This window comes from Protomyctophum bolini (assembly GCF_963924005.1).
Source record: "Protomyctophum bolini genome assembly, chromosome: 22".
Lineage (NCBI taxonomy): Eukaryota > Metazoa > Chordata > Actinopteri > Myctophiformes > Myctophidae > Protomyctophum > Protomyctophum bolini.
The window spans coordinates 13844360-13859657 of NC_137883.1; the positions used below are offsets into that span (position 1 = coordinate 13844360).

General features: G+C 41.6%; 2 protein-coding genes across 8 annotated transcripts in view; both read right to left on the minus strand.

Moving 5' to 3' along the window:
- clip1b (CAP-GLY domain containing linker protein 1b) overlaps nucleotides 1-15298 on the minus strand; it is a 48027-nt gene that overhangs the window by 463 nt on the left and 32266 nt on the right. For 5 of the 7 annotated variants that reach the window (XM_080756502.1, XM_080756501.1, XM_080756503.1 and 2 more), the window contains 3 exons: nucleotides 14800-14852; nucleotides 13941-14053; nucleotides 8614-13499 (listed from right to left, as the gene is read on the minus strand). In XM_080756502.1, coding sequence (XP_080612628.1) covers nucleotides 13265-13499; nucleotides 13941-14053; nucleotides 14800-14852 — 401 coding nt within the window. In that variant the 3' untranslated portion in view covers nucleotides 8614-13264. Of the gene's footprint in view, nucleotides 1-8613; nucleotides 13500-13940; nucleotides 14054-14799; nucleotides 14853-15298 lie in introns of those variants that run through there. The other 2 variants (XR_013963478.1, XR_013963477.1) reach the window with 2 other exon arrangements.
- LOC308309514 (uncharacterized protein) lies at nucleotides 295-1656 on the minus strand (the record flags this gene model as incomplete). The annotated part of the gene is made up of 1 exon (XM_080755401.1): nucleotides 295-1656. The coding sequence occupies one exon, from the start codon at nucleotides 1654-1656 to the stop codon at nucleotides 856-858; it is 801 nt and encodes a 266-aa protein (XP_080611527.1). The 3' UTR covers nucleotides 295-855.

Sequence of the window (15298 nt, forward strand, 5' to 3'; positions counted from 1 at the left end):
CTAATAACTTCATGGCAGGCGGAGCTTAAATGGACAGGTATCAGTCAAAAGGGAGACATCGAAGAGGAAGGATGGATGGAGAAGGGTCAACATATGAAATGTCAGAACAGGTCAGCACCAGAGATCTAAGGGTTTGAGGTCAGATGTAGAGTTCCTGGCCAATATTGATGACATCAGGGATCTCAATGTATGGGCTTAATATTGATGACACCAGACCATATATGGGGCGTGACCAACCAAACAACTGACCGGAAGTGCACAATGTCATAGTAAATGCGACCTGGAGTCGCAATAAGAACTGGACACAGGTACAATATAAAGTTCTTAGCTTAGCACGGGAGCTTTGTTTATTTCTACCGTCTCTGTCTCAGTAAAGGGTTTAACGAACAGACATCCGGTCTGGTGCTTTTCAGAATAAAATGTAGTGATAATAGTAAATCCTTCACAATAAAGGTCTACGCAGTACCAAACATCTCCCTTTAACGAGAAAATAAGATATGCCTAACTGCCTATGCACTTATGCAGAACATCAAATGACAACTAAAATGACCATCTTAAGCCACAATATTCAAGTCACAGTATACTGTAAAATCCTTGGCAGCAGTGGCACCGAACTATGAGCACTCCCAAGGGTGCTGAACCTGAATATAGTCCCGACATGCATGGCAGGTTAAAACTAACCATTCAAGGTTAGGTTTAGGGTTGGGTTTTGGGTAGGGTGTCAGACTCATGACTGTAGGACTGTTGGTACGTCAGACCAAACATATGCACCCCAATAAAACAATCATGTTTATGCTTCATATTGCAATACATTACCCTAGCACACTATTCAAAATTATATTACACAGAGAATAGTTAACGTTTCAGACAGGATTTACGCCTACTCATGTGACCTTTCAGTGTACTTGTCTGAGCAAAACGTTCACCGCAAACTGTACAAGCATAGGGTTTTTCACCTGTATGGGTCCTCATGTGCCTAGTCAAATCAGATATTTGACCAAAGCCTTTGCTACAAATTTTACAACTAAAGGGTTTTTCTCCTGTATGACCCATCATGTGCCTTGTCAAATCAGATATTTGAACAAAGCCTTTGCTACAAATTGTACAACTAAAAGGTTTTTCTCCTGTATGACCCATCATGTGGAGCTTCAGATTTCTGCTGAAGCTACCACAAACTGTGCACAGAAAACATTTATCTCCCGTAGGTGAGTCTACCTTATGAGTCATCATGTGGACCTTTAGTGTTGTACTACATTGGAAGCTGTTGCCACAAATTATGCAACTACAGGGTTTTTCTCCTGTATGAGTCTTCATGTGGGCCCTTAGATTCTTACTCTGTGTGAAGGTTTTGGTACAAACTTTACAACTAAAGGGTTTTTCACCTGTACGTGTATGAATCCTCATGTGGTCCTTAAGTGTCCAGCCCTGTGTGAAGGTTTTGGCACAGATTGTGCAACTAAAGGGTTTTTCACCTGTATGGGTCATCATATGCTTTTTTAGAGTTCCCTTAGTTGTGAGACTTTTGCCACACAATGTACAAACATAGGGCTGTTCCTCTGTATGTGTCCTCATGTGCACTACTTTTGCACCAATCACCTGGAATCTTTTACCACAAACTGTACAACCAAAGGGTTTTTCTCCTGTATGCATCCTCATGTGCACTGCTATATAACTACTATGCATGAATCTTTTGCCACAAATTTGACAACTGACTGGTTTTTCCCCTGTATGAGTCCTCATGTGCACTGCTATATAACTACTATGCATGAATCTTTTGCCACAAATTGAACAACTGAAGGGTTTTTCCCCTGAATGTATCCTCATGTGTGCTTTGAGTGTGGTATTTTCGTAAAATCCTTTGCCACAAACTGTACAAAGTGAGGGTCTTTCCCCTGTATGAGTCTTTAAGTGGCAATTTAATCTTTCTTTACTAGCAAAACGTTTGTCACAAACTGTACAACTAAAAGGTTTTTGACCTGAATGGGTCCTCATGTGTACTTTCAGACCTTCAGCCCGAACAAAGGCTTTTTCACAAACTGTACAATGAAAAGGTTTTCCTGTATGAATCCTTTTGTGTTTCACAAGATAACTCTTACGAGGAAAGCTCTTGCCACAAAAAGTACAACGAAAGGGTTTTTCCCCAGTATGGGTTCTCATGTGTTCTACAAGATGTGACGTTTTGCTAAAGCTTTTGCCACAAACCTCACAATGGAGTTTTCCCTTGCCTGTGTGATTCAAGGATGGAGTGTGTTTGGATGATTTCATGTCCTGCGACAGCTTGTTTCTCAAACACAATTTTGGTCCATCAGTATTTTGTGTCTTGTGTGATTTCAGTGTGTTTAAATCTGACTGAACTTCCCTGGTCTCCGCCAAATCACCACTGTCCTCTGTGTCAGATTCAGAACAGTGTGAAGAGAGGAGCTGGTCATCATCACTAGTTGGTTGTAATGGTATCCAGTAATTTATATAAGCTTGTGTTTTCATGTGTTCAGTTGAGGTGCTGGCTAGAGTCTCTGTCTCTCTGTTTTCATCATCATCATCTTCACTTTTCACTGCTAGTAATGACAGTGTTGTCCCTTCAGCCTCCTCTGGTCTTTGAAGTAGCTCCTCCTGTTCCTCTTTAAACTGCAGAGGTTCTGGCTCCTCCAGGACCAGACTTGGGCTCCTCTCCTGCTGTTCAGGAAACTCTCCCTCTGCACCAGCGAGGCGCAAGAAGTCTAGGTAAAAGATTTAATGAGGAAATTAAACAATGTTTGGACCATACAATTATCCATAAAATGTTGCCTCTATTTTGCAGCTGTGGTAGCTGGATGGACTTCTGCTGTCCACCATGTTATGTTTTGGGCAAGGTATTGATTGATTGGTGTGAGACATCAACACCAGTACTATTCCAATCTGATACTTAGATAGATTAGTATTGCCACTGTGATGGAACTTTGTCTCAGTTCTGTACTGTAATGAAATGTAATGTATTGACTATAATAGAAAATAAAACAAAACTCATCCATTATTGAAATCATGTCATTAGCTACAGCTGTGTTGCCTAAAAAATGGCAACAAAATAACATGGTGAAGCAGCTTTCTGCTTCTATGGGCCGACGGCGTGGAACAAGCTTCCCACTATATTTTGGACAGGCAGCCTTTGTAGACATCTTTAAAGCACAGCTTATGTACATACTGCTACACTTGTTTTTAGTTGAGCTTTTAAAATCTTTAGTTATTCATGTCCTCACTGTATTGCTTTACTGCTACGAGTAAGACGCGCGAACGCGGGAAGCGAACGCAGATCGTAAATTGCAATAACAATTAGAATAAATTACGAATTAGTGTCACTCAGCTCCATATATGGGCACAAAAGGGGCCAGGTCCACAACAAACAAATCACTGGCCCCTTTTGTGCCCATATATGGAGCTGAGTGATTGCTGATGCAACACACTCCATATTTGGATAGCGGGACAGACATACGGACAGACAGACAGACAGACAGACACACACACACACAGACATGATCTGCTAGGTCTCATAGTAAGTGCTCACTGCGTTCGCAATTATTGAGCGATGCCTCCACTCCATTACGCAGCTTTGTGTCCCTATGTATGTCCATCCCAGCACGGATGAGCAAGGAATGAGCACGGAAAGTTGCAACACGATAACACTGTCATTTCTGACCGGTTTCGGACGCGGGAAGGCTTGCCAGAACTTGCCACCTGGCCATGTTCCTGGGGGTCCGGATGTTCCGGGGGTCACCTATGTATGTATGTATGTGTGTATGTGTTATGATGTCACTAAGCTGCAACACGATAACTCTGTCATTTCTCGACTGGATGTTCCAGGGATCCCCGGGTAAATGGTAAATGGTAAATGGTGCATTTATATAGCGCCTTTATCCAAGGCGCTTTACATAGATTGTGCATTACATTCACCCATTCATACACCGATGGCAGCGGAAACCATGCAAGGCACCAACTAGCACATCGGGAGCAATTAGGGGTTCAGTGTCTCAGTAACTCTGGGGGAGCCCGGGTTTGAACTGGCAACCTTGCGGTTCCCATCCAGGCACTCTACCCCTGAGCCACCGCCGCCCCGGGGACCCCCACACGGTAACTGTGTCATTTCTCAAACGTTTCGGACGCGGGAAAGCTCGCCGCCGCTTTTGAAATGAATGTACTTAATCGAGTCGATTAATACAAGTTGATCCTTCTTTAGAAGATTTTTGTTTAGGTAAAATAGTATACGTCCCCTGGACTGACTGTCGGACTGTTTGCCCTGCCTTGCTTGCTTGATTTTTTTCTTACCATTCATTGATTTGTATTCTTCCTGTGACTGATTCATAATATTGCTTTATCTGCTTTTAACTTGCATGTTGATTTATTTTAGCCCCTCTCCCTCAAGAGGCCTTGGCTTTTAATACTAGCCATTACGGGTGCACGATTATGAAATTATACTTCTAGGTATCTCTGCCTTGTTTAGACTCAAACAACATGGCACATAAACACTCAACTGTTGCCTGATTAATGCTTCCGTCCTATAGCAAACGTGTCAATGTGTATCACGATATGCGTTGATTTTGAATAATTACCTAATAAATGTACTTTTGCAGTCCTAGACCGATGTTTTGACAAATATATAGAATAAATACGTTTCCAAATCAATTTGAAAAATGTAGTTGATAACATTTAAACAAAAAGCAAGGAAAATAATACAAATAAAAATAAATAATGTTTTGAAGGATGAATGCAAAAGATTTAATCATATTTAATATCGTAAATGATAATTTCCTGCCGTATCGATATTGTACGATACGATTTTTCGATGAATTGAACCCACCTGTACTCCGTAGAGGTGGGCTGGTAACTTCACCACCCAAGTGGCTCAAGGACCATTTATTATCTAAAAACAATTACCACTTATCAGTCTGTCTGGTAACACAGACCTCAAATTGTAGTAGTAAATGGAAACCACCAGTAACAAATAAAACTACATACCTGTCCTGTCCAACTTTACGACAGTTGTCAGCTCTGCATCTTGCAGTCCACGTCCCTGGTCCATCTCTCACTGTTTCTCTGACATCGTTGGATATGTTCTGGAGTCCGTTTCTCTTGATACTGTAGACCTCTCCCTGTGGTGCTCTGTGGAAATCACCAGTAGGAAAAAATATATAACAAAACCAGTTAAATAGTTTGAAGTTGAACTATATCTAGCCTTTGCTTGATTGATTGAATATTTTTATTAGACAATATAAAAAAATGCAAACAGCACAATGTACAGTCAAGCATTTTGGTCAAGGATTACACCGAAGAAAGACCTTGTTTCCAATCGGGTCTTATGCACTCACACACATCATGTCATGAACAATAATCTAAAACAACAACGATTAAACATCTCATTAAAATGGAATTTGTCTACAATTTTGTTTTGCCACCGGCATATTCGTGTCTGGCCATTGCGAGGCTAGGCGATCACCTCCTCTCCCTCTAACCTGCTGAATGATTTTTAGGCCTGTTTTAAAGGAAGCCTGCAGTGATTGTTTTGTTTGTTTTGTTGTTTTAAGGGAAGGGGGCAGGGCATTCCACACCTGAATAGCAGTGCTGTGGAAGGTGAATTTAACCATATTTGTTTTATGCATGGAGTTGCATGTTGACCCATTTTCTATTGTTTGACTGTCTTCTACCCGGAGCCAGCCTATGCTATCAAGATGCTCTGCATATAGGTGGGTCATTGGTCCCAGGCCTATAAGAAGTCGAATTAGTTTGTTTTGGGAGGTTTGGAGCTTAGTTTTCTGTGCCATTGAGATGTTAGAGATCCAGGACGTGCAAGCATGCATAATCAAAATGGGCAGTATGAGGGCTTTAGCTATCGTCCTGAGAGCCCTTTTGATCGCCTTTGTTGCCATGCTTTCACCTGTCAGTTTATTGTCAAGGATATACAGCCTATATGTAACCTCTACCTCTTCTTTGCTAGAGATTACTATGACCTTAAAATCATGTACATTTACCCTACTAGGGAATGGATGGACCCAAAAAGAATTGATTCCGTTTTACCAAGATGCAATGAGTTTGTTATCGGTATTAAAGCCAGTTCGGATTTTGGTGAGTGACCCATTCTACAAACTGTTAATACAAATGTCAATCAATCAATCAATCAATCAGTCATAACATACTCTAGCATAGTGCATACGCAGCGTAGATAGAGGTTCCAAACTGACATACAGGTAAGCCGGTTTAACGTGAGAGCAGATCAACTTGAAATCGCCTCGCCTCGCGACGGAGGCGCGCCGTGTCTGGTGGCCTTGAGCCACGTAAGGCACCGCCGAGCGAGGCGCTAGCCGAGCGAGTCGCCGTGCCGAGCGTTGCGACGGCCACCAGACCCGACTCAGCGCCGTCCGAGTTACGTCCCGATAGGCAGAGAATAGTATATATTAGTAGCCCCTAGTTTCATTTGCGAGGACAGCTACGCGTTCTGTCGCCGTTAGAACATCTGCGCCGAAGACGCCGTTTCCACGGCGACGGATGATGTCATTTCATTTTGATCTGATTTCATCCAAATCTGACACACCGGTAACTAACATCGGACCTCACCTCACAGACGTCTAGAATTCATTTAAAGACCCATAAGCATCTCTTCATCAGCCACATGGAGTCTCTGGTTCACTAAGGACTTCATTCATTCAGTGTTTGTAAGTCACACTTAAGCATTCATTAATTAATTATGAATTATATTCCAAAAGTGGAACAATTCCAAAGTTAGCTGAGCTCCATAGAGTTATAAAGGTTAGCACTATGGTTAGCACTCGTAGTGTCAACAATGGAATGAACTTCCGGGTCATCTCTTCTTCTTCTCTCGTGTTTAATGGCGGTTGGCAAACCTAGTGGTGCATTGGTGTCCATCCCGGTTCATCCCAACCTGGGTCATCTCAAAATTGTGATCTTGGTGGCATAGACTCATAGGCCTGGATTTTTTTTCTTCAAAATTAAAAAAAACATAACCCATCGTTTTTTTCATTTTTGTCAAATCATCAAAAATTATGAAAAACGGCGCGCTATAGTATGCCGTACGATATAGGCTATAGCCCATGGTCCAAAATGATGAGAAACGAGGATAACCTTTTTTTTCAAAATTTCAAAAAACATGGGCTGTAACCCATCGTTTTTTTTATTTTTTCATTTTTTTCATATGCTCAAAAATGATGAAAAACGGCGTGCCATAGTATGCCGTACAATATGGGCTATAGCCCACGGTCCAAAATTTCCTCAATTTCCGCAATTTCCAATTTCCGCAATTTCCACAATTTTCAATTTCCGCAATTTCCGCAATTTCGAATTTCCGCAACACTCCGCAACACTCCGCAATTCCTCCGCAATACTCCGCAATACTCCGCAATAAAAAATAAAAAAACATGGGATATAACCCATCGTTTTTTCCGCAATTTTCCGCAATTTTTTGAAAAAAAACAATTTGCTAATGTTTCTCATCCTCCGCAACACAATTTTTCCGGTAAATACAACACATTGAGCAGGGCACTGCAGGGAGTTGAACCCCGTTCCGGTAAACCAGAAGTACCAGTACCAGTGCCTTAGCTTTTGTGTATTCAACTATTTGGGTAACGTGTACTCCTGGTGAGAGCCGGAGTGGACCTGGTGAGACGTAGGAGGGCCCGGACAGGAGGCAACCCACAGAGCCTAGTCCCTCCACATGCCAGAATTGTACCTCTCAGTCCCGACATAGTAGTTCCGGAGTGGTTCCAACGGATTGTGCGGCCCTGGTCTTTCCCTAGTGGGTCTGATCGAGGGCAGTTACTGGGACATAAGTCGGGACTTGATCACCCCGGCTGAGTCACCTGAGTGAGGGGTATGAATGATGACCCCGATGACCTTGGGATACATCACTGAGGATACGTCCCAGTTGCATCCATGCGATGTATTTTCGTTCTAAGGTCTGTGCCACCCCGGGAACATACTCGTAGAGGTTACCCATATCCCACAACTGCCACCAATGTAGCCTCGGCCGGGAGGCGAACCCGGGATCCCCATTCCACAGGCACAGTACGATACCAGTCGACTAAAGAGCCATGGCCCGATAGGCAAGTAGTAACGCAGCACCGTATAGCCTAGTACAGTTGTTGTTACACTATTATCTGTATGTACGTACGGTATGTTTACTGTGTTTTATAGTATTTATGATCTGCTGTAGCATAAGTTGCCCAGTTTGGGACATATTAACACTAGCTTTGGTCCATAGCTATGCAACGGCATTAGAGCTATGGACCAGAGCTACTAGAACACTAAACCTGGGTGATTTTCACCGGGACAATTATGTTGATGTGATTTTCATAAATCATAATATTGCTCATGTCTGAGGTGGGTGGGCCTTGGGTAGCTTCATGATGCGCTCAGTGACATCATAGAAGGTAGGTTTGTTTCTCTGCCCACAGCTGTACTTTTCTACAGCAGGCAGGTATTCGGGTGAATTTCACTCTTGTCTTTTCACTGGACCATTCTCACATGTCCCAGGAATGGGTGGAGCAAAGGAGAAGTTCAGCTCCATTTTTTGGGGTGAAATTTCATGTTGAAATATTAAAGAAAATCAAATTGTCATGTATTGCTGTAGTACTTTCATTTAATATCCGTAAAATATACCCGGGTTTAGTGATGCTGTGACAAAAGTTGGTTTTAGTGTTCTAAGGTTAAGCAGTATTCTCTTGTTGATTAGTAGAAACATAATGAAAACAGCCAGAAATGATTTAGTTTCATAGCATTTGTAATGAACTATTAGGAGTATAAATACATAGAAAACAAACATAATACAACACTTCAACATCTGTAAAGGCTTTGCAACACTTACTGTTAAACCGTATATAGTTGGTGCCTGAAAGCGTTGATATAGAAAACAACTGTGCTAAAATATAGATGAATCAAAGTACAAATTACACAATGTGCTTAAGTTGTTAATATAGATACATGTGTTTGTCCGTGGAGTGAATTATCATACATAAAAAATAAAAGATCATATACAGAAAAGATCTTTCTCTGGTCCATGAAGCAGTGTGCACATTTATCAGGACATTTCTGATCCATATTTACAAAGACGAGTGCCAATGATACGTTTTATTTTATATATATATATATATATATATATATATATATATATATATATATAGTTAAATTGTAAGATTCAATGTGATATGGACATGTGCTTAAGAACAAGAGGATGATTCAAATACAAATTGCTATACAGGTACAATTATTGAAGGATGAAGTCTATAAGCAGTGGTGTAAAATACATTTGTACAATGTACAATTGTAAGGAATTTGTACTTTACTTGTGTAATTCCAATTTTTTTTACTTCTACTCCACTACATCTCAGAGAGAAATATTGTACTCTTACTCCACTACAAATATTTGAAAACTTTAGTCACTAGTTTTTGATTATTATTACAAAACATTAACCACTTCAGCACATTTGAAAATAGCCAATCTAAACCACTGTCTATAATTGATTTGAACAGTACACGTCATCTGCATTGACCCTTGACCTGAAATCACAACAGCGGTTTATGGTTTATACATGTGTCTTGAATTCTGGATATTGACTTTTAAAGTGAACAGTGCACATTGCTAGAGGTCTGGGTATGTTCTGTAGTCTTTACCAGTGGCGGAAAGTAACTAGGTTAGGGTTAGTGAGGTATTTGTACTTTGAGTGATTCCAATTTACTTTTACTAAGTTCTACCCCACTACATCTCTGAGGAATTGGAGTAAAAGTACAATACTTTTACTCCAATACAATTATTTTAAAACTTTAGTTACTTTGTAGATTTTGATTGAAAACATACATTAACCCCTTTAGCCCTATATAACTTTTCGGCCATCGCGACACATTGTGAGCTTGTAGATCTGCACAATTAGTAGCCTACTTTTACTTTCGGTACTTTAAGTACATTTTGAAGTCAATACGTTGGTACTAAAAGTACTCGAGTAAATGTTGAATTCCGGATTTTTACCTGTAACATATTTTCATATTTTCAATATTTCCATATTGCAGTATTGATACTTTTGTAAAAACTTTTGAGTACTTTTTCCACCACTGGTCTTTGCTACTATAGAACACACTAATACTAATACACACTATCTTTATCTCAGTAAGTTTGTGGAACCTGTAGGACCGTACGTGTACGGTAGAACTTTGTTAATCCCCAGGGGAAAATTAACTTTCAGTTTCAGCCAGCTGATGGCAGCTCAGTCAGACGGTCACGATGAGCGCTCAGGGGGAGGGGAGCTGTTAGGGGTTAAATGTCTTGCTCAAGGACACTTCGACATGTAGACATTGGGCGGGAACCCGGAGGCGAACCGATGACCTACTAATTATTCTCCCTTTGCGACTTCTTATCTTGTCTTTGCAAATTGCCCTCACGTTGGCCTGTCTAAGTAAATTATCTGTGGCTAAATTAAACCTTATTTAGTTCTCACAACAGCCTGCTCTAGATGCCTCTCAAGACATAACACAATCTAAATCAAATCCTCTGTAACGGATTTGATTTGTATTGTAGGTGTAATCAGTTTAGAAAACAACTGCACAACTGCAGACTCACTCCCAATCTTCTGCCGTAGTCTGAAAACTCACCTCTTCACTCCACGTTAGCCCAATAGCACTTGCCCTAGCCTCGACCACCTTGCAAAGGTTCAAATATGTCATTTACTGTAAAACAGATGCAGGGTCATTATTGATCTGGCATTCTATAGCAGCCTATAGTGTTAAATAGTTTCAATACGGATATTCTACTGTTAGAGGGATGATAGGTCCTTAGTTTAATTACATGTATGATCCTAGATGACTATTTCTGTGCATTTGGTGTATTTACCTTGTGTTGTTCTTGCTTACTGTAAATCGCTCTGGATTAAGGGCATCTGCTAAATTGTAAAAGTGCTATGAGTACACACACAAACACAGACACACACACACACACACACACACACACACACTGCATAATGAGAATGTTCTGCAGATGTTGACTGTGTAGTGATTTGACTGCACACACTCTCGTTGACCTAAATGATGTGCACCCTGCTAGATGGAAACTTTTTCCTCTGCCTGTTATTTTTAGAGGCTGTAGCCAATCAATCTGTGATAATTTGTCCCCCGGCTCCAGTACCACCGCTAGGCTTACGCACAGTACGCACTGTGTGTAGGGCAACTCGCCGAGGGGGAAAACAAAATGCGCCAAGCCGATCCTCATAATATTTTTCTCTGCGACTCTGCGGCTTAATAACGAGCACCAGTGCGTGCGTCCTCAAGTTGCATGCGTGATGTTGTGGATCTGCTCAGAGCTGAAGCAGCAACATTAGGACAAATCAAACGGTGAAAGTAGCCAATCTGCATGGGAGGGCAAGCAAAATGAATGGTCAGCAGCTTCCCTGCCTGGCTCACCAATCTATGAAATGCACCGAGCAAGACACTTAACCGCCTATGACAGCTCAACTCTGAGCTGTCATCTGAGCATCATCCATCTGCTGGCTAAATGCAGAAAAGTCACGTGCCCCATGGCGGCCCTCCCACGGGGACGCCACAATACTCCCTTCATTCCCTTCCTATCAAAATGTACATCTCAGTAAAAAAAAACTCAAGTAGAAAAAACAAAACATACTTCCTAATTAGAGATACACGATATAATCGGTAGCGTATCGAAATCGGCCATAAAAATGCCATATCGGTATCGAACCAGTCTCAAAATAATACTGATTATTTTCACCGATTTTGACCAGACTCCCCACTTGGCCAGGGGGAGATATGGATGGTGTACGCAAGCTTCAGGCAGTACTACTTGTCAGCCAGTAGGTGGCTTACCAGACGCCAGGGCAGTGATGGAAGAAGTACTCACATTGTAATGATAGTGATACGGATAGTGGCGAGATATTACATGTTGAGCTTCATGCAATATCTCCTGTCAACAAGTAGTGGTCCTACTGTACCACAGGATCTAAAAGTCTCATTAAAAGTTAGTCATGTTCTACCATACAGATTGTGTTCTGTACAATTGCGTTTCACACACAAAAAAGTTATGGACTGCAGCTTTAACGTGTGCTTCCATATAGGCTGATTAAAATATAAATTTAATAATTAAAATAAGTTCCAGGTTGCAGTTTTAAAATATCTTCCCATGGGTTAATAGCTAAGTTAATACACTGTGAAAGGCCATGGCTGTTGCCCAATTACATTTGAAAATGGCAGTCATATTTTTGTATGATTATATCTTAGCCTCAGACAATGGAATGTGACACGGACGGCAGGAAGCTAGTAGCAAGGCAGAGGCAGTTTAGCGCTACAACGCTCCTTTCGTTTGTTTCTGTGCATCCTTTCCCTGTTTTTCTCTAATATCAACGACTCATAAAACACAACAGGAACTGAGGTCAAACGTCAGCCCAAATGCAGTATTTCTAAAAAAACACAATACAATGCAAAAAGATCACACGTTAAAAAACAAAAGCCTGATTTATACCTTGTTGCGCGTCAGCTTGTAGATCAGCAACATTTTGACACGCGACACGACATGTCGTGCGACATTATAAATTAAACGGCAAGTGCAGAGTATGTGTTGCTTATTTCTTACCACACATTAATATTGCACTACAGCAGCATATTTGGATAAGCATTATTATGCATTGCATTCAGATCACTTTAGCTTATTATGTTAAACGTTTTAAAGAGTCTTTTTGTGGAGTGAAGAATTCAAAACACCTCGCAACATTACATTACGTTATATACTATAATATATATATATATATATATATATATATAAATAAGTAAGTATAAAAAATATATATATGGAAAAATCTGTTGTTTGGCTCTGCAGGACCTAGTGTCAGAACTATAATTAGAAGGAGAGAAAAAAGGAATTGTTAAACCACTTGAACCCCAGCATGACTACTCAAAAATAGCAAATCTACAAGCTCAAAATGCGTCACTTTGCCATGCATTTGAGCTTGTAGATCGGATGTTTTTGGCAAAGAGATTTGGTGTAGACGAAAGTTGTGTTCTAAGACTAGAGGGTTTAAGACAGTGTGTTAAACATAACTGTTTAAAGGGTAGGGGATTGTGTGTTTAACTGTTTAAGGGTAGGGGATTGTGTGTTTAACTGTTTAAGGGTAAGGGATTGTGTGTTAAATATAACTGTTTAAGGGTAGGGGATTGTGTGTTAAATATAACTGTTTAAAGGGTAGGGGATTGTGTGTTTAACTGTTTAAGGGTAGAGGATCGCTGTGGAAAATCTCTAGAAGGTTTGATCATCGTTGCACGTGTCCGTGGCGTGCCCGAAGGCCTCGCAGATATCGCAGTAGGGCCTCTCGTCGGCTGGGTTGCCGCGGTGGGCTGAGTGTGGGACGGAGTCGGGGCTTTGCGCCTGCGTGGGACAGTCCTCTGTATCGTGGAGGTCGAAGCAGTCGCAGATGTCGCAGAACAGACGCGGTGGCGCTTTCTTCTCTCGCTTCGACGCTCCTTCCTCCAGACTAGGGGGAAGAGGGAGAGATGGGTTAGCTTCACTGTCTGCCTGATTTGTTTTGTGAGGGGCCTGCAGATGTAAACTAGCATCTTTGATAAATCCGGCATATGTAAGGGACTACAGCACAAGGGGACTTGTAATTCGTCCTTCACTAAATCCCGCCCCTCTTAGCAACTGTCGCCGGGCCTGTCAATCTTACACCCCCGCCGTTTCAGACACTTTTCAGTGAGAGAGGAAAATCTGTGAGCGAAAGTGTGTGTGTGTGTGTGTGTGTGTGTGTGTGGACGTCTCCACAGTCATGGTTCAGTGGCAATCTGACAATCTGACAGAAACAGTGAGGTAGGTGGAGATTGTTGTTTGGTTTTAACACTGTACACCCTGCTGTGTGTGTGTGTGTGTGTGTGTGTGTGTGTGTGTGTGTGTGTGTGCGCGTGCGTGCGTGTCTTACCCGTCTGTACCGTCATTGCCGTTGAACTCGGCCAGAGCCATCTTCTTCAGCTTGACCTTGAGTTCCTCGTTTTTCCGCTGGAGGTCCACGATCACACTGTTCAGGAAGTTGATCTGAGACGAGCAGAGAGGGACAATCAGACCCTTATGTAGCTTTAAATGGCATAGCAGAGGCTTAAATTATAGAGGGGAACACAGAATATATTCATGTGCGACAAAGAGCAACATCGACAAAAGCTTTTTAGGACGTGAAAAGCTTTCGATACACAGGGTCCGACAGTGTATCTGCGTGTCTGTCTGTCTTCGTCTGCGTCTGGAAGTAATCTCGCAAACCGCTGGACTGATCAATGCCAACGTTTTATTTTTTTAATAACGTTTTATGCCACGATTTTGCAACCCATTTTTTCACCCAGTGTCAATCATCTAATGTAATCCTGGGTGCTACACTTCTTCTGCCAACCTGGGGGGGCAGCGCCAAAGTTCTTGTGCACACTTAACTTTAACTAGTCCATACCCGTTTGAGGATACGAGTATGACATACCCTCTCTCTCTGCCCTCTCTCTCTCTCTCTCTCTCTCTCTCTCTCTCTCTCTGCCCTCTCTCTCTCTCTCTCTCTCTCTCTCTCTCTCTCTCTCTCTCTCGGCTGGTGCACAGTGGACACAAAGTCCAAGATCCACTTTGGAGAGACGCAACTCCCATTTGGATCCACATGATTCAATTTTTTTTCCCTTATTCAGAAAACAAGGCAGGAAAGGCAACCAGGAGACTTGGCACAGAACACAAGAAGAATCAAACGATCAGTTGAACCCCAGACAGACATAGTGAAATTGAAGGAGACTCGTGTCATAATATATCCATACCTGTCCTTCGGCGAACTCCTTTTCGTCCCTCAGCTGATCCAGAGCTGCATCACCTGGATAGAAAACACACCGACACTCACTGACGTAACATCCAGTACTCATTTGTAGTGCTACTACGATGTTAATCTACACAAAAATAAAGTCTGGCTAAGTGAAAAAGCCTCTGACCTTTCTACTACAGTTCAGTTTAGTTGTGTATTATTTAGGTGAAATACATCATAAGGTACCCTAGTATGCTTTTGGAGAATCCGAAAGCATAGAAATCAAGGCTTCACGGAGTGAGTAATTGATGACAAAAATAAAAGTAATTTTGCGGGTGAATTTGTCCGGGAAGCTGTGCCTCCTAATGGATGTTTTTTGCATGTCTATGGAAGAAGGATGTCTCCCTCACTGAAATCCCAACCGGTTTTCATAATGGTTTGGTTTGTTAATAAATGTCAGACTCAGTATTTATGTTATAATATGAGATAAGATACTTTGTTAAATTGTCGTGAACTTG